At 43.2% G+C, this 23408-nt stretch overlaps 1 protein-coding gene across 1 annotated transcript in view; it reads left to right on the top strand.

The window, feature by feature from the left end:
• The window catches only part of LOC146064496 (glutathione hydrolase-like YwrD proenzyme), a 71997-nt gene extending 52592 nt beyond the window's left edge, over positions 1 to 19405 (top strand). The window contains exons 9-12 of the mRNA XM_083178035.1: positions 6572 to 6734; positions 11407 to 11577; positions 15657 to 15741; positions 18781 to 19405. Of these exons, the coding sequence (XP_083034161.1) occupies positions 6572 to 6734; positions 11407 to 11577; positions 15657 to 15741; positions 18781 to 19028 (667 nt within the window). The 3' untranslated portion in view covers positions 19029 to 19405. The remainder of the gene's footprint in view (positions 1 to 6571; positions 6735 to 11406; positions 11578 to 15656; positions 15742 to 18780) is intronic.
• Positions 19406 to 23408: the final 4003 nt, after the last annotated feature.

Genomic DNA, 23408 nt, shown 5'->3' with positions numbered 1-23408 from the left:
ACATACACCACTGTCTTACATACACTGCCACTCTCATCCATACATACACCGCCACTCTCATACATACATAAATACATACATACATACATACATCGCCACTCTCATACATACATACATACATACTCCAACACTCTTAAACATACATACATACATACATACACCACCACCCTCATACAAACATACATACACCGCCACTCTCATACATACATACATACATCGCCACTCTCATACATACATACATACATACATACATACTCCAACACTCTTAAACATACATACATACATATACCACCACCCTCATACATACAAACATACATACGCCGCCACTCTCATACATACATACATACATACATACACCGCCACTCTCATTCATACATACATACATACATACAGTACATACATACTCCGGCACTCTCATACATACATGTATACACCGCCACTCTCATACATACATACATACACCGCCACTCTCATACATACATGTATACACCGCCACTCTCATACATACATACATACACTGCCACTCTCCGGCACTCTCATACATACATGTATACACTGCCACTCTCATACATAAATACACCGCTACTCTCATACATACATACATACATACATACTCCACCATTCTTATACATACATACTCCGATATACATCCTCATTCCCAGGGGAATACATGATTGTTGTCAGGGCATTTATACTCCTTGCCATGGGGGGGGGGGGGGCGGGGGGGGTGTTTAACTGCTTGTTGCCCAGGAGGATTACAGCTCTGGGGTCTGGGCTTGGTGTTCTGTAGTGGGGACTGGATATAGAAGGGCGCTGCTTACTAACAAGGTATAGGGCCATACTGACCCCAGATACCGAGTCACAGCAGCAGCCTAGCCTAGTGCAAGGCAGAAGGAGGCCACATCTGGCTCTTCTTGGGGGCACTGTATTCCCCTCTCCCCACATCCGACTCAGGTGGCCCCCCTGCACCTCCGCTCCCCCACAGTAAAGTGGTATGGGCAGGGGGGGGAGCTTGCAGTGAGGGGGGGGGGGTGCAACGCAACCAAACATCTCACTCCCACTGCCATCCTAACACCCACCCCCTAATATGCAGAAGGTACCTGGAGGCTAAATAACAAACAATGATGCTGCCCCCATACCACTTTACTGTAACATCATTAACACGCAGCCAGTCCCTGCAGTATGCTAGGGCAGTGCAACTCTGTCTCATCCCCCATTCTGACCTGTAGTGTCAGGCGCTTCATGTCTCTTCACAGCGCCACACGGCAGCTCTGTCCTCCACGCTGTACCCGCTCTCCAACGTGACGGCCTCCTCCCGTTTCTGCACTCGTTGCAGCTGTGGTTTCTCTAGCTACCGTGCTAAGCTGCCAGCATCTCCATGTCAGCGCTGGGGCAGCTCTATATCTGTTGCCTTCCCTCTTCCCCTGTCAGTGTCCTCGCTGCCGGCAAGACAGCTCAGTTGTGGTACCCTACCCCCCCCCTCTAGTTTCCTGCAGTGGCGGCTGAGCTACCCTGCCTGTCTCCGAACCCCTACCCCTTTCCCTTCCCCTGACCCCCCCCCCCCCGCAACTTCACCTAGTACAGTGGACGGGAGGAGCGGGCCACTATCTCTGACCTGATTGATGTACGGCAGCCACCCACCAATTAGGATGAAGGGCCGCACACTGGGCAAGGCCTCCTGCTGCTGAGCAGCCCTGGCTGTCACTAAATTTGTGACGGTCAGCGTGCAAGTGTGCATGCGCAACTTGCAGCGGCGGCGGCCTCTGTAGTGTCAGCCTCCCGGGAAAGTTCCCGGTAGATATAATGGCCAATCCGCCCCTGGGCGGAGGTACGCGTCCTCCGACCTTTTCATACCCCCACTATCCACGTCTGCGTGGAGCTGATTTTATATTGTGTGGTGAGCGCAGCGAGCCACCGAGCCCGAAGCGTGGCGAGCGGACGCGCAATACATGTAAAAGTAATACGCGTCCCCTCGCGGGGCTCGCTGCACTCGCCACGCTTCAGGCTGGGTGGCTCGCTGCGCTCACCACACTATATAAAATCAGCTCCACGCTGACGTGGATAGTGGGGGTATGAAAAGGTCAGAGGACGCGTACCGCCGCCCCACGCGGGCTCGCTGAGCTCGCCACGCTTTGGGTTGGCGTTCATAGTGGGGGTGCCATTGGGAGTGCTTTTAACATACTAAGCACCCATCACGGTTAATTATCTTATAGTGGGCACTTTTAACATTGAAAAACCCATTAGGGTGCTTATACAATTTAAAATCGCATACCATTGTATATGCGATACAATGGCATACAATGCCATACAATGCGATAGTATACAATTTAAAATTGTATAACATCGCCTGCCATCGCGTAACATGGCACAGCATCGCATATCATCGTATGCCTTATGGTCTGCGATGCGATGGGCACTGTGCTAGTACACAAGTACCCAATATTGCATATGAATGACCGCAGGTCCGATGCAATGCGTGGTCCTGTGCGGATCCCAGCATTGGTGCCCCACATAGCTATTTGCAGGAGACACCTGATGGTTTTTGGGAGTGTCAGGAAAAATGCAGGCAGGTGTTTTAAGTGAGAGTTTGTGATGTCAGGGCCATCCTCAATCCGCTTGATTCTGCCGCCGAGTTGTTGGACGGTCAGAGCATCTTACATTTGCACAGATTGGGGAAACCAGGCTGGTTTTCTTTCTGTCCGGGCGGCGGCTAACTTATTTGCAGATGACCGATGACTATTTCTGGTTTAGAAACATGTAACGCCGGTGCCATGAAGGTCTCTGAAGCTGCTGTAAGCTGTGTACTTTCTGTAATTACTTTCTGTAATGTCTTCAACCTGTTTATTTTCATTTAGGACCATATTGCTGCAGAATATCACCTTTATGTACTTTTATATTATTTTAATTGCTGTCTTGCGGCTAATAATTAATAAAAATAAATAAATGACTATATAAGAAAGAATTTGCATGTCCTGGAAAGAGATTTCTAACCAAATATAAGTGCCAATAAATGCCATCATTTTGCACTAAACACACAAGCCTTATTGAAAGGTAAATTGTTGTTGTAGCTTCTGCCCTTTAGAGCTGTTACGTTGTACTGGAGGATGACTTTATGACCACAGGTTGCCCTGTGATGCTGGTACCAGTGTGTGTAAGACAGCTTTGTGTGCTTTAGATAAAAATGTTTACTCAACCTAACTAACTGGGTTGCACCATGGAAATTACCTGGTCATAAAAAAGGACCGCAGACTTTGGAACCTCTTTGCTGTTCTAGCAGAACAGTCATCCTTTGTGATGAGCCAAAACATGAGACAGCAGTGCCACCTAGGAACTCCACCCAAACGAATGAAACATTTAGTTCATTTTTACATTCTTAATATTTGTATGTAAACATTTGCTTTGTTTATACTGTATATATAAAGTTGTACAGTGCTTTGTTTTATTTATGTCATAAGTAGGAAAATCAAGATTGCCTGAAAGATGTCTTAAAACAACTTTATATTTATGATTGCTGAAAAATATGGATTAATGAACCTGACTGTTTCACCGCAGAGGCATCAGTGTTGCCCCTTTCACGTTTATTTTTTACTGTTTTAAAATGGTAATTTGTGCAGTCTGAAAGCTGCAGAGTGAATTTACCGGTTCTATTGAACTGGTATTTCTAAACGGTAATAAAGCAGGGTCCTAACCGTTTCAGACACGTTTTTTTCATCCACTGATTTCTATGGATTAAAACGGGTTCAGTGTTTTGAAGGAACAAAAACTGCATTGAAATACCGTTTAAAGACATGCGGTGTGAAAGGGGTTTTAGCTGGCAGACCCATTTTTAGAAATGTTTTAAAATACCTGGTCAAAGCCAGTTTTGCGGTCTGAAAGCAGCATTATAGGCCACAAACTGTTTTACAGCCTGGGTAGCTGATCAGTGCTTGCAGCGTTCATGTGCTTCTGCTTCCTGTAGAGGGAGCACTATGGCAGTATTTCACAAAGGAGTCGGGTTATCCTTTTATAATAATTACTAGGGAAATATATTGGATCTCTGAGAAAATGGCACAAGAATTTCAAACTTACTTCTTCTCGATCACTTTTAGTTTAGACATTACTTTGGATCAATCAGTGCTGGAGATAGGAGAATCCTAACAGTCTCCTGTACGACTACGAGGCTTGGTTATAAATAAATATGTTTTAAAAACAAAGTAGAAAAAGTCTAAAGGCAGGATGTATCACGCATTGCAAATACATCTCATCCGTATTCACTAGCTTATTCAATAGAGAGTCGATGCAGCAAAAAAAATTGACCTCCAGGTTTATGACCCTGGAGTCCTAATGTGCATGTGTAACCATTGGCCATCACATGAGCAAGGCGTGGAGGATGGGAAGGGATTGTTTGCATCCCTCTCTGTGGCATTCTTCTGAAAGGAAGCCCATAGTTTTCTATATTCAATGACATATATAGATGGAGTTGCATATTCGCCATATGCTCCATACAGTTACCTGGCGATGAAGTTGCTTCTAAATTTAGAACCGGCAGGATCCAAATTTTGTCAAAAGTAGCCGATAGGAGTTAGCTCTTGGGATATAGCAACTATTTCCTTAACTTATTACAGATGGCCAGATCAATGACCCCTATGATACTGCTCTAAATATACATATGGGGATAAATAAGTGATACAGTATTTCTCTGGAACTACAGTTACCGCATTCATGCATTGCATATATCTCACCTTCAATCTGAAAAGTAATTGGTCCCAAACCTCGTTGTGGCCTGATTCTGAAGGCCACCACAATCTAGTTTGATTTGGACTGACTTGATCTGAATCCGACGGATTGGGCGCAGAAGTCTGCCCAAATCGGATGTGTTTGACATCCCATACGATCCTATCTGTGGTCCCATCCCAATCGGGTGGGAGACGGAGGTTGGCATACACTGCTGTGATACATCGCAGTAGTGTATGGCCAACTGAAGTACAGTACATTCGGTACTTGTTTCCTAGCACGGTGCCCCCGATTTTCATCGCAGTACATCGCATCGCATTGCATGCAATATAGCGATGCAATGCGATTTTTAATTGTACAAGCACCCAGATGGGTGCTTACAATGTTAAATGCACCCCCATTGTCAATGCCACCCCCACTATCAACGCCAACCTGAAGCGTGGCGAGCGCAGCGAGCCAGCGAGGGGCGGCGGTACGCGTCCTCCGACCTTTTCATACCCCCACTATCCACGTCAGCGTGGAGTTGATTTTAGATAGTGTGGCGATCGCAGCGAGCCACCGAGCCCGAAGCGCGGCGAACGGATGCGGATTACTTTACATGTAATTGGCGTCCGCTCACCATGCTTCGGGCTCGATGGCTCGCTGCGCTCGCCACACTATCTAAAATCAACTCCACGCCGACGTGGATAGTGGGGGTATGAAAAGGGTCGGAGGACGCGTACCGCCGCCCCACGCGGGCTCGCTGCGCTCGCCACGCTTCGGGTTGGCATTAATAGTGGGGGTGGCATTTACAATGGGGGTGCATTTAACATTGTAAGCACCCATCAGGGTGCTTGTACAATTAAAAATCGCATCGCATCACATTGCATGCCATTTGCTGGCATGCGATGATATGCGATATTTAATTGTGCATTCCTGTTAATTTACGCGAATATCGCATCGCATACCATCGCATACCACTATGTACGGTATGCGATGGGCGCCGTGCTAGGAAACAAGTACCGTACATTCCTCTAGACCAGGAATTCCCAACCTTGGTCCTCAAGGCATACTAACAGGTTTTAGTGATATCCAGGCTTCAACACAAATAGTTAAATAAAAAGAACTGAAATACTAAGTAATTCACTTGTGCACAAGCACGAATATTGCTAAAACCTGGACTGTTGGTCAGTAGCATCAGAAGGGGGATCCTGGGAGTGATGGAAACAGGGGAAAGGGTGTAGATCGCTCTCAGCCACACCAAGGGCCAGATGCACTAAGCTTCAAAAGTGGTAAAATGGAGAGGATAAACAGCCAGCCAATCAGATCCTACCTGCTATGTCACATACTGTGTTAAAAAAATGTCAGGTAGGTTCTGATTGGTTGGTTGTTTATCATTCTCCATTTCATCACCTTTAAAGCTTTGTGCATCTAACCCCAGGTGTCACAGGGGCAAGTGGCACCTTTGCCAATAGTGTGCTTTGTGGACCGTGGTTGGGAATGCCTGCACAAGACTGTAAACTCTCTTGTGACCCCTCTCCTATTGTCTTATCAATGTAATTGTGTGGGGCGTAATTATGTTTATTTGTAAATTTGTAAACGTGCCTGCAGCTGTCTTAAGTATTTTAGTAATGTAATTTTATACAGCGCTAAGCAACACCAGTAGTGCAAACAGTTGACTGTAATAGTAAGTCCTGTAAATGAACATTCTCAAATAGAATTGTTAAATGAATGTCATGTATGTATCTTTGATAGCTTCATGTATGTATAAATGTATGTATATTTAATAACTTTATTTATGTATGTATACTATATATCTAATATGTTTATGTATGTTTGTAGTACAGTATGTTCACATTGTACTCTTCTGTTTCATTAGAGCATCAGAAGGCAATGAACATGGAAGCCCTTTCGAAATGGGGAGTGACACTGTTTACTTTACTGTGGTAGATTCACATGGCAATGCCTGTTCATTTATCAATAGCAACTACATGGATTTTGGCACAGGACTAGTACCAGAAGGCTGTGGGTTTACTTTGCAGGTAAGTCATAGAGAAACATATAATTTGTTGGCAGATAAGAACCACTTGGCCCACCTAGTCTGCCTCTTTTTTCAACATGTTACCTCAAACCAAATTTCTTATTTCTTTGTAAGCATATAAATATGCCTATCCCAAGCATGTTTAAATTGCTTTACTGTATTTGCGTCTACCACCTCTGATGGGAGGCTATTCCACTTATCCACTACTCTTTCTGTAAAGTAATTCTTCCTCACATTTCCCATGAATCTTCCTCCCTCTAGTTTCAGTGCATGCCCTTGTGTTCTGTTGATCCTCTTCCTGTGAAGAATGTCTCCCACCTGTACCTTGTTAAAGCCCTTGATATATTTGAAAGTTTCTATCATGTCCCCCCTTTCCCTTCTCTGCTCTAAAGTATACATATTAAGATCTTTTAGTCTTTCCTGGTACGTTTTGTGATGTAGGCCATGCACCATTTTAGTTGCTCTTCTTTGTACAGTCTCTAATGTATTTATATCCTTCTGGAGATATGGCCTCCAGAACTGAACACAATACTCTAGGTGAGGTTGTACCAATGACCTATACAGTGGCATTATTACTTATTTCTCCATTTAGTTCTCGAGTGCATGTAACTTACGTAATTGTAAAGGTATCTTTGCAGCTCAGGATGGTCACAAAATCAATCAGCAAACAAGACATTGCAAGGAAAATTCTTACGTTTATTTTCCAACCGGCATTCATATCGAGGTATCTTTTTATATCCCTCTGAGAATGGACACTTCACCATGATCCACAGGTTAACAGAATTTATAGCAACACAACAGGTACATATAAAATAGCAGCGCAGCTAGAACAGGTGCACAGTGGTATAATGCTGATAGTCCGGTGCTGCAGACACACGGAAATAAATTACTGTCATTCTTACAAAGCAGTGTAGTGTGCAGGGTATTCTAGCTGTGTCTCTGGGAGGCTTCTGGGTCAATGCATTTTAGATATTCCTGTATCCTTTTTAAAGAAAAAAGGATATATACCACAAACCTCTGGCACACTGGTTTCCTGCAAGGGATAATTGGCTCCGGTGCCCTCTGGATCTGCACATCCATGCACTATACACCACGATAAAAAGGCCTTTTTATCATGATGTATATTTAACAGTGTCGCAAGTACAGAACGCAGTGGTGTGGCTTGGAAATAAAACACAAAAAATCTGTCTATTTGATCAACATTTTAGTGCTTCTTTAATCGCACTATCGTCAGGATACAAACAACATAAATGAAGCAAACAATATACAACTTACTAGCAATGTACAAGCACGCCGGGCGCTGAACTCAAAATTCCCACTCAGCAGACAGAAGATGATGTCATCAGTGCATTGTGTATTTTTAGGTTTTTAGCTGCATATCAATAAGAAATTAGTTAATGATTTGGTAATGGGTTACATGATGACATCTGTCTACTTACTGGAGGTTTAGAGATCAGCGCCCGGCATCCTTGTACGTTGATACGTTGATAGTAAGGTGTACAATGAATATATAAGTGTATAATAAACTGGCGAATCGTTTTCAAGATTGGCTTACTCACTTTCAAGGCCCTACATGACCAGGGCCCAAGGTACCTGCAGCAGCTTCTGATTCCTTACTGTCCTACTCGATTACTACGATCCACTGAAGAAGGACTACTAACAGTACCCAGAATTTCCCTAAATTCATCTGGGGGTCGAGCTGTCAACTCTCTTACTTGCATAGCGCGAGGAGCCCTAACTGTAGAACCCCTTAAAAATAGACTAAAGGCATACCAATTTACTCACGCATTTTACTGACATCTACTGTTAAGCTTGTTGTGTATTCTGAGCTGTAAAGACAATGGTGAAGCACTTTGAGTCCTATTGGGAGAAACGTGCTATATAAATATCTTTATTATTATTATTATTAATATTATAACGTTTGTTTCATTCATGTTGGTTGTATCCTGATGATAGAACAGATAAAGAAGCACGGGTACTTATGTAATATCTGGGCTCCCGTTTTTCTTATGAGACCGCATCCCCTCGCGGGGCTCGCTGCGCTCGCCACGCTTCGGGCACGGTGGCTCGCTGCGCTCGCCACACTATATAAAATCAACTCCATGCGTAGTTGGATAGTAGGGGTATGAAAAAAATGGGGTGCATTTAACATGGGAGCCCAGATAATACATAAGTACCGAAGCACGGATCAAAGAAACAGTTTGTCACGCTTTATTTCATAGCTAGAGTGCAAAACCCCTGCATTATACAGTATGAATATATTTGTATTATGCTTTTCCTGTTGGATCTCAGGGCCCCCTGTCTTAAGTACCCCGGGCCATCCAGAACTGTAATCCAGCTCTGAGGGGTAGATTTATTAAGCATGGTGAAATGATAAATAATTTGGTTTTTATCACTGGCCAATCAGCTCCTACCTGTCATTTTTGAAATCCAGCCTGTAACTTCACAGTTAGGAGGTGATTGGCCGGTAATAAAAACCAGACAGTCCATCACTTCACCGAGCTTAATAAATCTGCCCCTGAGTGGGGTGGGGGTGAGGCCAAGGGTAAGGAGCATCGCCACAAATCTAGTAAAAACACTGCTCAAGGCCAGCACATGGTCAGGGGCTGGTACGTGTACAGGGAAACTGTAATTGGGATTCCCAGTTCTGATACTGGAAGTGTATGATAATGTGTCACCTATTCCATCATGAGTCACACATATATAAACATGACACATTCTCATACCATACTAGATGTCATTGCTATACAGGATTTCAATTGTTTTCTAATAATTTCCTGAACCTTTATGTACATGTTTGTGCATCTAAAAATAAACCACATTCTGAAGCAGTAAGAAGTATCTTGACGCTACATCCCTGCGGGATGCAGTTAAAATCCCGGCGGTCGGGATCCCGGCGTTCAGAATCCCGACCGCCGAAATCCCGACACTTTCTCCCTCCGTGGGTGTCCACGACACCCCTGGAGGGAGAATAAGTTAGCGTGCCGAGCGTAGCGAGGCACCGGGCCCGCTGCGTGGCGAGCGCAGCGAGCCCGCAAGGGGGAGCGATCCACGTCCCCCCCTTGTCGGGATTTCGGCGGTCGGGATTCCGGCGTCGGGATTTTGAACGCCGGGATCCCGACTGCCGGGATTTCATACTGAATCCATCCCTGCAGTCTCCACTCTTCCAGTACAGTCCTGGTTTTAAGGATATACATGCTTGAGTCTAGATGGTCACATTAAACTGACTAATTAATCTGTGCTCAAGCATGGATATCGGTAAAACTTGGACTGTAATTGTGTGGTTTAGGAAACAGGGCTGTACAGTACAGTATGTCTACATTTACTATTGACATGGTGTAATAATAGGTTACACTGAAGTCCGGGTATTGACTTTGAGTTGTGCCTTTGGTTGTGACCTATAATTTTCCTTTAACATCCTGTCTGTATATTGACATTATTTGCAATGTTAAATAAACATGATAAGCTGGAACCTGGGAGTGGTCTGATATCATTCTGTAGATATGACCAGCAGTGAGGAGAGTTATTGTATAAGTTATACGTTATATAAATATATACGACAGAATACATCATCAGCCAAATCAACATTAGGGTGGCCACTCACATAAATCATAGCTGTACCGGGAATGGGGAATTTCAGTTTAGCAATTTCCATATACTCTTCTGTTAACAGTAAGCAAAATAAAGCAGGTCTCGTAAATCAATATTTCATAATGTTAATATTTTTATTTAAATAATTTAGATTAAGAAAATGTATTTAATGTGGACTGAGCTACACTGCATGGGCCTTTTTCTGGTTCACTGGCAAAGGCAAATTCCTTCTCAAATGGACAGAACCATGTGCACTGCAGGTGGGGCAGATGTAACATGTGCAGAGAGAATTAGATTTGGGTAAGTTACTTTGCTTCTGTGCAGGGTAAATACTGACTGCTTTATTTTTACACTGCAATATAGATCTCACTTTGAAGGAAAACCCCACCCAAATCTAATTTTCTCTGCGCAAGTTACATCTGCCCCACCTGCAGTGCACATGGTTTTTGTCCATTTGAGAAGAAATTTGCCTTTGCCAGTGAACCAGAATAAGGGCCCATGTGTGTGAGCCTGCTACCTGGCTCATGTATACACACAACTGCAGACAATGGCACTGGGGAAGGTAATAAACAAACTCTTACCTTTCCTGGCCAGTATGGCTGTTGTAGCAGGCTATCTCCATGCTGCTTCTCTGATTTTATTTTTTTTGAACACTTCCTATGCATGTGAAAGGATTTAACATATGCACATACCTCCCAACTTTATGTCCTGCTGGGTCGGGATAGGTGCGCGGACAAAAAGGGGGCATGGCCTACGAAAATGAGCGTGGTCTCACTGGGTGACGCGTCCTAAGGCCGCACCCCTGTTCTTCGCCGCTCTGCACTGCTGAATAGACGCTGTGCACATGCGCACAGTGTCTATCCTATTCAGGCTGGGGGGGGGACTCCCAAGTGCCCCCCACCACCGCGGGACAATGGCGGGATGCAGGAACGTCCCCAAATTACCGGGACGTTCCTGCGGTAAGCGGGACAGTTGGGAGGTATGTAATGCGTTGTCATGTTATGACTGTATAGATATCCTAGAGACTGCAAGCATTTTCCTTGTAATATTTCTATTGTAATATTTGTTTTTTGATATTGCAGAACCGAGGGAACAGTTTCTCTTTGTCTCCTGCTCATCCCAATTGTCTGTCCCCGGGAAAACGTCCTTTTCACACAATCATCCCAGCTCTGGCCACTGCTGCCCATAATGATGATTTGTTATGCACCTTTGGTGTGATGGGTGGCTTCATGCAACCACAAGGTCACGTGCAGGTAAGCCGGGCTACGGTGTATGTAAATGAAAAAAGCTCATAATTTTGACAAGCTCCCTTGCACACCACATACAATGTGTATTGTGTGTGGATTTGTTTTATTAGCTCTAAACCTTACAACTGTATTTGTTCAGATCACCTCTCTTCTGCTTTTAGAATACACTGAACTCCAAAATATAAGGTGGAGTCATTTATACTTTTAAATGGTGAGAATGTGAGAGGGATGAGGACCAATCAGAAGCCTGGAATCTCTATGCCACCATGGAGAGTGCAGTTTACACCAGACTGCACAGTCTTTTGGTGTTGACCTATACATTGTTAAACTATAATCTGGATCCCCTGCCAGATTAATAACCTTTACACTGATCCATACCCTGTTACTACAGAAATGTTCTAGAAACTTTTACTGGAAAGAATCAGAAGAAAGGGGCCAGAGTGGTGGAAAAATGTTTTTTCCACTATCGGTACAATGCACCACACAGCTCGGTCTGTGAAACAGATTTTGGCTGAGAAACAAATTGCAGTGCTAGAACACCATTCTTAGTCACCAGATAGAGCACCGGGTGACCTTTTTCTGTTCACTCATTTATAAGTAATAAATATGTAAACATTTTCTTTATTCTAATATTTTTTCAGCAAAACTCTGGAATAGGACAGGTGAGGCTCTACCTACATTGCCTAACCTTAAGGCATGGCACTGTTGCAACACCCCATCCCCCCACTTCCTGGCTCCTCCGGCTTTGTGCAAAATAAGTGTTAAATCCAACAATCCTTTATTTCACAAAAAAATTTAAATAAATGAAACATAACTGTCTGCAAATGTATTGGGCCAATAAGAATCTTCCATTTATAAGTTGTCATGAAGTTTATATAAGCTGTTTACTATATATTATTTATGTTCGTTAACATGTTTTCATACCACTTGCAAATCTTAATAAGATTATTAATAACCCCGTTTGTTTCACGGTATGCACCTTGAAAGAGAGCTGTGAACTCTGTGACGTACTTTATGATTCATTTTCAAAATGGCACCTGCAGTAATGACACACCTATAATTACTACAGCCCCACCTGTGTGACACTGTTTATATTTGCTCAATACATAATTACTGCTGCCAATGCTAATAGGAAGTATTATGAGAGATAAGAGGTGCAGAAACATGACGGTTGGGGAAATGAATGAATACATGCATTAAACAGATTGCTCATTTTTAAGTACAATAGATTCAATATGTTATTTCTAACTATTTACTGTTCATAACTTATTTATTTTGTGTTTTGTGTAGATCTTTAGGCAGCTGGGCACATTTATTGATATATCTACTGACATTTATGAAAATTAGGATGATGCCCAAACTGTGGGTCAGCTGACCAGTGGCGTAACTAAGTTTTGAGCGCCCCCCCACCGTTAGGGGGGCGCCCCCCCCCAATCCCCCGCCGCCGCCCCGCCAAGCACCCCCAATCCCCCGCCGCCCATGCAAACCCCCCCCCAATCCCCTGCAGCCTTACCTATCGCGCTGGTCCCGGCGGCTCCGTTCTTCTTCTGCTGAGGACCACCACAAAATGGCCGCCCCCATACAGCAGACAGTTTCAGAGAACTGTGTGCTATATGGGGGCGGCCATTTTGTGGTGGTCCTCAGCAGAAGAACGGAGCCGCCGGGACCAGCGAGATAGGTAAGTCTGCGGGGGATTGGGGGGGGGGTGTAACTATAGCACCGCAGTCCCCGGCGCCCCGCCATGCACAGCGCCCCCCCGCGCGGTGGCGGGGGCTGCGGTGATATAGTTACGCCGCTGCAGCTGACCCTAACCCTCATCTATTGTGTTGTCCTAAAGTTTTTATTTATTTTGTTTTGTGTGTTCCCAAACAAGTTAAGCATTCCATCAGAGGCATAACTCTGTAAGGCAATGGAGTCACCTGCTGCCGGGCTCCTGCTCCCAAGGGGGCACCTCTCCTCCCTTGTGAGTTTGAATTAGTTAATTGAAAGCCGTCTATATCGCTTCTGTGGCTATCTCCCCCTCCCAGCAGGACTATAGACACGACACACTCTCTTTATCCGTGCCCGAAGCATGGCAAGCGTAGCGTGCCATGCGAGGGGACTCTGTACACTTATGCAAGGGGACTCGGTACATTTACACAGTGTCCATGTTGACATACAGATGGAGCCACGCTTATCTAGCCTGCCTATGGCATTTGGCCCACCAGCTCGTCACAGCGCACTTTGTCACACTGCAGCAAAATAAGGAGCACAGCTTGGTGCATGGCGTAACAGAATGAGTGCAACACCAGTGATCATCCACCAGATGTCGCTTTTTAAAATCACCACTGTGCACACGACATAGCGGAATAACCTGGATTGCGTGTGCGTGAAGTGTCCATTGAAATGTACTATAACCAGGGCCGGATAAAGAGGGGGGGGGGGGGGATGGGGTCAGTACTCCTTTACTCTGTGTTTTGACAGTGTAATATTCTCCAGTGCAGTTTGCGGGCAGTAGTGACAAGTGTGATGGGGCCCCCCTGTCTAACGTGACCCAAGTCCCCTGAGGGCTTAATCCGGCCCTGACTATAATGCAAGAACTACTTTACTGTATATTACTGTACTGTTCAGAATGTTACATAGATACTTTTTTCTGAAAATACTATTGCATAGACTTGTGTCTCATTTTTTTATATTTATAAAGGGCTATGTGGATAAGTGAGTGAGTATACAGTACTTTCGCAGAGAATGGGGCACATGCATGTGAGATGCTTGTGCATCCCGTTCTTGGCAAATGACGCGCCAAGATGGGTCGCTGCATCGCGAAAGCAGCAACGACAACCGCGGATCCATACTGTAGGTTCCACTTGTGTAAGGGCACTGCTGTCCATGCGGCTCATCACGCCACACTGGTTAAATACAGATTTACTCTACACTAGGAATGTCATATAGTATGAGCAGGTCAGACAGGGGTTAAAAAACGGCTACCAAGTGTCAGCCAGGGCTTCATGGGAGCCCACAACTATACAGCTAGCATCGGTATAGGTTCCACTACTGTAAATTGAGATCCACGATGGGAAGCGGCAAGCAACCGCGGTGGGGTCCCCTCCAATTATCTGCCCAGCTTGCAGGGATTTCTGGCTAGGGGTATAGGATTCAATTTAGAGTATTCACACTGACTTCATTAACTGTGATAAGAGCAGTCTCCCAGGGGAGGGGGAAGGGGGAGTTGAGAGGTGGGGGTGACCAGCCAGCATTAAGCAGCGTCTCATTACTCTAGCTAAAACACGAACAATGAATGAATTAAAATGGGCTTAAAGCTTAATTTCTCGGATTTTGTTGGTCCAATCAGCTCAAAACAGGGATCTTATGAAAGGGGAGATGTTTAGTTACCAGAGGATATGAACCCTAATTTTCTGAGACCCCCACAAGGCTAACAGTAAGAGTCATGAATGCCGTCGGCAGCTCTGCATCGTGGGGTCTGAGCGCTACAGTGTTCAGACTCCACTGTGCATATTCCAATCACCGGAAAAATGGCAGCTGTGCTTTTTTTCTGGTGATTTTGGCAGTGCTACTGCAGTTGCCAGTGGACTCCAGCGGCTGCTGTTGTAAATGGAGGGACCATGGCAGATATTGAGATCTTAATATATGGTTGATAGATACATTAAAAAGATACAGTCAATAGGTAGATCCGATTTGGTGGACATGCAAAACACTAAATTTTTTGCCCCCCGCCCCTCTGCCTGCATGAATAGATGCTGTGCGCATGCGCACAGCATCTATGCTCCTCCGCTCTGTGCTCCTCCACTCAGCTGAGTGACAGGAGGGCTCCGAACTGCCCCTCCCACACTGCGGCACACTGCCAGTCCTGGGTGGGATGCGGGAACGTCCCCAATAAAGGGACGTTTCCTCGGAAGGCGGGACAGTTGGGAGGTATGTAATTTTTGATACATTTGCCCTTAAATGAGGCTCAGATAGACATTCTTGTTCATGGATAATGTTATAATTGTATTGCTCTCTGATGTACTCCAATATGAAGGTTCTTTTTCTCCTCTTCCACTGCATACTGTACTCTTTGGATTTATTTTTTTATTTGATTTTTTCAGGTTCTTTTAAACATGTCAGAATTTGGAATGAATCCTCAGCAGGCTGTTGATGCCCCTCGAATTTTAGTGATATATGATAAAAAAGGTAAAAGGTTTCCAGCATTCTGATGGAGAAGTAAAGTCTGTATGAAACACTAGCTCAAACGTACATTTTTTATTTTAAAATGTAAAAAGTATCTTCAGCGTAAGTTGTTAAAGCTTTTTAGTTTTCGACTGCTTTAAATTTTAACCTATGTAAAAATACTGTAAGTGAATTTATCTTTTCTACAAGAAAAATAACTTTGGGGGCTAAAGACAGTACCAAAAAAATCTAACAATAAAGAACTACATTGACTATTGGCCACCTACAGTACCAAAGGAGGTTCAGCTATTTTTTTTTTTGATAGTTGTTATTGATGTAGCTGCTATAATATGTTGTATATTGTGTTTCTTTAAAATATGTTGCTACTGAAAAGCTTTTTATTTCTAAAATTTAGAAATATATACAGGTTGAGTATCCCTTGTCCAAAATGCTTGGGACCAAAAGTATTTTGGATAACAGATTTTTCCATATGAATACAGGTTGAGTATCCCGTATCCGAATATCCGTTATCCGAATTATTCCGAAAACCATACATTTTAGCAAGTGAACAAAGTTTTTTTATTTTTTTCTAAAAACTTACTGGGGACATTTGTAACAGCAGTACTGAGGGAATGATATGTAACTGGCACTATATATGTGCAAGACAATGATTGTTTGGCATTTAATTTCAGTGTCTGAGATTCTACACAAACTTTGTTTCATGTTTTGAAACCTTGTTTTATGCACAAATAAAATATATTTGTGTTTATTTCATGTGTTTGATGTATATGTACAACATAAATGCAAGATACCTCAAGATACATCATTGAAATATTAAAATATTCCAAAATACGGAATAATCCGTTATCCAAAATTCTCCTGGTCCCAAGCATTTTGGATAAGGGATACTCAAGCTGTATTTTTATATTTCAATGAGAAATCTTGAGGATGGGACCCATGTGTGAACCTAAAATGCAAGAACAAAATAAAATACACACAAATATATTTTAGGTGTGCATGAACCAAGGTTTCAAAACATGAAACAAAGTGTGTTTACGCACTGAATCATTTTCGCGTACATATTTAGTGCCAGTTACATGTCATGTCTACAGTAGTGACCATTACATATGTCCCCAGTAGTGCCAGTTACATATGTCCCCAGTAGTGCCAGTTACATATGGCCCCAGTAGTGCCAGTTACATATCATGTCCCCAGTAGTGCCAGTTACATGTCATGTCTACAGTAGTGACCATTACATATGTCCCCAGTAGTGCCAGTTACACATGTCCCCAGTAGTGCCAGTTACACATGTCCCCAGTAGTGCCAGTTACATATCATGTCCCCAGTAGTGCCAGTTACATATCATGTCCCCAGTAGTACCCGTAACAGATGTCCCTGGTAGTGCCATTTACATATCATGTCCCTGGTAGTGCCATTTACATATCATGTCCCCAGTAGTGCCAGTTACATATCATGTCCCCAGTAGTGCCCGTAACAGATGTCCCTGGTAGTGCCATTTACATATCATGTCCCCAGTAGTGCTTTTAGCAACAACAACAAAAATAAATAAAAGTACATTCCGGAAACTATGGTTTTCAGGATGAATTTGGGTAACATATATCCGGATAAGGGATACTCAACCTGTACTGTATATAGAACAATAGTAATATATAAAGTAAAAGTATGATAATCTCTTCTTTCCTTCTCTCTCTCTCTCTCTCTCTCTCTCTCTCTCTCTCTCTCTCTGTTCTCTCATCTCTCACCAATGCAGCCATGAAAGGAGGGTGCGCGGAACAGCCTAGAATCTATTATGGGAGAAAGGAGTCAGATTAATAGCAGCATTCAGGGATGTCTGGCAGAAAAGAGAAGAAATGTGTTGGTTGTGCCAGTGATTGCTTGGGTGACTGGCAAAGTGGACGAATATAAAGACTTGGCTTCTGACAGCAAAGAGGGGGAATGTGGAAGTATTTGGCAGCATGTAGGGGGGGGGGTGCTGGAATTGGTGTGTCTTGACACCGAGAGGGTGAGTGTTGTTTGTTTGGTATTTAAAAGCATAGTGGGGAGGGGTGTGGTATGGTGGTCTGACAATCGGGATCCCAACGGTCAGTATAAAGACATCGGAATCCAAACTGCTGGTGCTCCGACGGGGGTGAGCGCAAAGAAGCCCCTTGCAGGCTCTGCTTCACTCGCCACAGGTTCTATTCGCCCTCTATGGGGGTCGTGGACCTCCCACAAGGGAGAATAGCCCCTGTTAGGCGGGATCCTGACTGTCGGGAGTTTAAACAGTTGGGATTCCGATGTCGGAGTACTGACTATCAGAATCTGTCAGGCAGTCATCCGGCATCCAGTGGAGAGAATGTAGCATTTCTTTAGTGTGGCAGGTGGGGGTATCTAGGGACAGACACCCTCATGGTGTCTTGCAGCAAGAAGTGTGAGTGTGGCAGGTTTGGTATCTGGAAGCATGAAGGGGTTTAGCAATTGAGATGTCTTGCAGTATGGAGGGTGAGTTAGCAGGTGGGTTATCTGGAGTCTTCGAGGGGAAATATTGCAACTGGGGGGTGCCTTGCAGTAGGGAAGGTGTGAGTGGAAGGTATGGTTATGGAATCATGGAATGTGGCGGTTGAGATGTCTGATTGAAGGTTTCAAGATAAACAAATAGTGGAGCTATTTTTTTGCAGTGGGACTTCTAGAGAAAATTAATATGGGCCTTAATAAAATTCCCTAGACTTTATGTCATGCACTCTCTATACTGTGTACAGTATACCACTTTATGTATATCACTATTGCACAAGTAGGTTTATAGTTTATATTACATCACAACTGCAGCCATTTCTGTTAATGAATGTGGAATGGAGATGTGATACATGACACAAGTTTCCTAGAATATATTTGTGTGGACAAGATGGCAATGTAAATTCTTCATGAAAACAGACCAGACAATGAAACCCCCTAAAATAAATCTGTAGGATTTAAAATGATTGTAGCCAATTGGAAAATACTTAGCTTTGCCCAGTAACAATTTCCGATTATCGATACATTATGTATATTTTGTGTTTCTTTTAGACCACAAATGGCACTTGTATCTTGAGGAGGGGATCGCAAGCGATGTCCAGGAGGATCTAAAGGCAAGAGGCCACGTGGTACACTGGCCAATAAGTGGCTATGAAAGGAGCATGTTTGGACGTGGGCAGATTATCACCAAAGGGGAATGGTGGAGATCACATCAATTTCCTATTAGCAACAGTAGGGTGTGGTGGGCTGGATCAGATCCCAGAGCAGACGGGTGTGCAATGGGGTATTGTGTGGAATAGGTGCTGATAATAATGTTTATATTATGGCTGAACATTCTGGTTTGTTAAACAAATATTGGTAATTATAACACAATTTATATTACTGTAAAACTAAACAGATCTTTCAAGAGGTGTGGAGACATCGCAGCAGTGTAAGGGCACCTTAACTCTTACTCTGCCTCTATCAATTATAATTATATGTCTTTTTTGCCATAATATGATAATCATTGCACACTTAGCCTCTATATTTGTTTGATGGATCTGTATGCACTATTGCAATGTTATAATTCTGCTCATATGTATGTAACCCCCCCTGCCCCTTGTTTTTCTTTCTTCCCCTTTCTTGTTTCTGTACCCTCTTAATGAATTAATTTAAAAAAAAATGTAATAAACAGCATTGAAGTTAAAAACAAAAAACAAAAACACTTTGTTGTAATTATGAAATACATAAATAATAGGAGATTGCCAAAATCATTTGGAAAAAGTATTTTTCATACGCAATAAAAATGAATGGAAGACATTAACCCCAAAGTATTGTGACCACATCGCGGGGCGGGTTCCGGTGTGTGTGGGGGGGGGCCTTGCCCTGTCCTGTTATTTATATTTAGTTGGAAATGCCATCTTCAGATAGTGTGTCCCAATAGAAGCCTGGGGGCTTTTATTGCACTTCTCCTTCTGAGGGGGATACAACCAGATCCCTGTCAGCACTTGATACATGCGCAGACAGGACTAAGCTCAAGAGCTGTCCTTTGTGATCACCTTAATGCATACTGTGTTAGTAAATGCTGCAATGCATTCGGTGAGTTGGGAGGTGCATTGCATGCAATACAATGAATGTTGAATCATTGTCAAATGTATGCACCAAACACCCTGAATGGCACTCATTGTAATCACACTGCTCCTCCTCAGCCTCGCGGCCTGCCCCCCTCCCCTCATACCCTTATACATGCCTTGATAAAGAGCAACAGCTCGAAACGCGTTGGCAGGAGGAAGGTGTTTTTTCCATCAGGAGGTGTCTCTGAGGTGCAGGCTGGAGAGAAGGTAGGATCCAACTTGTTTAAACATCTTGGTGTGTACCGGTTAGCACCGTGGATCCCCAACCTATCTCTATACCTCCCTCATTGCCCGAAAGATTGGAACTTACACATTTTTAGTACTTTTTTATTGTCTGTATTTTAATAAAATTATTTTTTTATACAAAAGCACTTGGATACAAGTTTTGCATAAAACAGACAGAGAACACAAAAAAGAAACCTTTATGGGAGTGAAAGAACAAAACACATCGTGAGTACGGGTACGCACCCAACCTTCAAAAGATACCGTTATATATGTCATACATCCCCTTTCTGTGTAAGTAAGGTACGCCCCCTTGCTGGCACCTGAAGTGGATGTAATCCTTCCAATTTTGGAACAACACAACAAAATAATAACCCATTGTTGTATCCCATCTTTTTCATACGAATATTTTCGGTGACATGGGAGAGGATCACTAATATCATTTAAGAATCAGCGAAGGAAAAAAAAGAGGAAAAAAGAAAAAGATAAGTATTTCCTTTCAGCGCCACTTTTCTATATCCATTTCCCCCTTCTTCCAACCTATGATAGGATCAATAGGGATTGATCCCAGGATATCGAGAAAAAGGCAGCAGAACCCAAGGAGCGCCACACTTTTTCCAAACCCAAACCACAAATTCATGCACTGCTTGCTGTCTACATTAGGGTGTGACGGTTCACAACTCATGCACACACCTATGCTGGCTGTCCAATAAAATATCAACATGTCAAAAAATCTTTTAGACATCTCGACATTTTAAATGTAGGCATTTTGGCCATGTCGGCATAATGCATGCCAGCATTTGAACATGTTGGTATTTTGACTGTCAGTCAATGGTGGTCGGTATTTTGTTGATTGTCAGTATGTTGACTGCATTCCATCTGCACTTAGTCATCACTAACACAATGAACGTATAGCTAGAGCCAAAGTGAATGAATACCTGTATCATCTCCACATTTTCAAAAGAACAGGCACACACAGACATAATTACATTCATATGAAGCATAGATGGCCAGGGCATCTGGAAATCATACAGCAATTGCAAAAACAGGATCTTACAAAGAAAATCACAATATTAGCTTGTCCTGGAATGATCACATCTGATTGTTTCATGAACGCTAAAACCAAAAGAAGAACTATTAAGAATTTAAGAGCAGAGCCTCAAAACACTTGATCACAGTGAACTATAATGGCCCTATGAACTAGGAGGCCACAAACCAGGCTTGCCTACCCCCCCTCTTTCCTCACGGTTTTCGGGACCCCATCCACAAACTTACTGGTTGTGCATGCGCGCATCTGTAAATGGTGGGGTTGGGGCTCGCAGCCGGCCACCGCGAGGTTCTGGGTAGCAGTGGCCGAGCTGCTGTTACCGCCGACAGAAAGTCACTGTGGGGCAGATTTATTAAGCTAGGAGAAGAGATAAACTGGAGATAAAGCGGAGAAAAGGTAAAAGAAGATAAAGCACCAGCCAATCAACTCCCAACTGTCTTTTTCAAACACAGCTGATTGGCTGGTGCTTTATCTCTTTTTACCTTTTCTCCGCTTTATCTCCAGTTTATCTCTTCTCCAAGCTTAATAAATCTGCCCCAAGGTGTGACTGTGCATCGGAAGGAGCAGAGCTGGCCCCGCCCACCACACTGACTGAGCTCCGTGAGGCCAGCTCTCCCTGCGGAAACACCAGGATAGGGATGGCTCTCACACAGCACTTTATTTCCTCCTGCCACGATATCACCAGGATTGATGCATTTCAGACCACACGTCCTTCCTCAAAAGCTTCGTGATCTGTGTGGCAGAAGGAGTTTTTAAACCTCACTTATTGTCTCTTTAATTGATAAAAAGCATAAATTCCGCACCATTTCTGCATTTCGTCAGGCAGAAGCGCATCATCAGGCAATCGGAAACAAGATGGCAGACGTGTCATGCATTTCACCTTGCAATCCATCTCCTCACAGACCCAGAAAGAAGTGGCTACTCATAATATGCGTTACATTCTGCATTCCGTTAAATCAAAAATTGGCGATTTTTTTATTGTAATCAGGACCTCTATGGATTTCGATCAATAGAGGTACCAAAATTAATACCACCTCCTTTTTATCCTTTTAGGGATGTGCATTACTCCCTATATACTAGGGAGTAATCCGTGGGCATTACTCCCTATATACTAGGGAGTAATCCGTGGGCAGCACGGATGGTGTAATGGTTAGCATTACTGCCACACAGCACTGAGGTCATGGGTTCGATCCCCACCATGGCTCTAACTGTGCAGAGTTTGTATATTCTCCCCGTGCCTGCGTGGGTTTCCTCCGGGTACTCCGGTTTCCTCCCACATTCCAAAAATATACAGGTAGGTTAATTGGCTCCCAACAAAATTAACCCTAGAATGTCTGCGTGTGCGTGTACATGTGGTAGGGAATATAGATTGTAAGCTCCACTGGGGCAGGGACTGATGTGAATGTTCAAAATGATCTCTGTACAGCGCTGCGTAATCTGTGTGCGCTATATAAGAAACTGTTAATAAATAATATACTAGTCAGTTTTGTCCATTAAACTCCACAAAACATAAAAATAAATAAAATAGTGTTACATTCATGATTAAAAGGGTGACATTTATAAAGCAATTTTAATTAATCACAACATAAAGATTTTTGTGACCATATAAATTCAAGATTAAGAACATAAAAAGCAAGGTGACCGTACTGAAAAGGCGATTAAAAAACATTTTTATTCAGTCTCCCATTAAGAACTTTTTGGGACTAAAGTTTTTAGTTTAAAAATCCACTAATTTTCTGTTTGAGCGAATTTATTCTCAATGTTCTTAGTATGCCAAATTGGGAGGATTTGTTCAATCCCACAGAAAGATTTTAAATTATATTCTTTGGATTCTTGTTTAAATTTAAAATGGGCGGATAATGTGTGGTTTTCTAATCCTTTTCTTATATTATAGATGTGCTCAGACATACTCACCCTTAGTTTTTTTGTAGTATTGCCAACATAGACTAATCCGCTCTTACATTCCAAATAATAAATACAATTTTCGGAATTAATAAAATTTATTCGGAAGTAATAAAATCATTCATTTTGTAAGAAATTCCATTGATGTTAAAATTTTTCAACATCTATGAAAGACCGTCCTACGGTCACTCGATCTTGGGATGCTTTCCAGACTGCTTTTCACTAGCATTTCTTTTACCAAAGGTACTTTTCTATACATAAAAACAGGTGCCTTGGGGAATTGGTCACCAATAACCGGATCCTTTAACAGAACTGCCCAAATCTTTCAAAAAAATGTATTCAATTTTCTTTAAAAAAAAGGGTTAACATCTGTTATAAAAGGACCACTCAAAATA

The sequence above is a fragment of the Crinia signifera genome, chromosome 3, assembly GCF_055691185.1.
Source record: "Crinia signifera chromosome 3, ASM5569118v1, whole genome shotgun sequence".
In the NCBI taxonomy this organism is placed as follows: Eukaryota; Metazoa; Chordata; class Amphibia; order Anura; family Myobatrachidae; genus Crinia; species Crinia signifera.
This window is presented reverse-complemented; position numbering and strand designations above follow the sequence as displayed.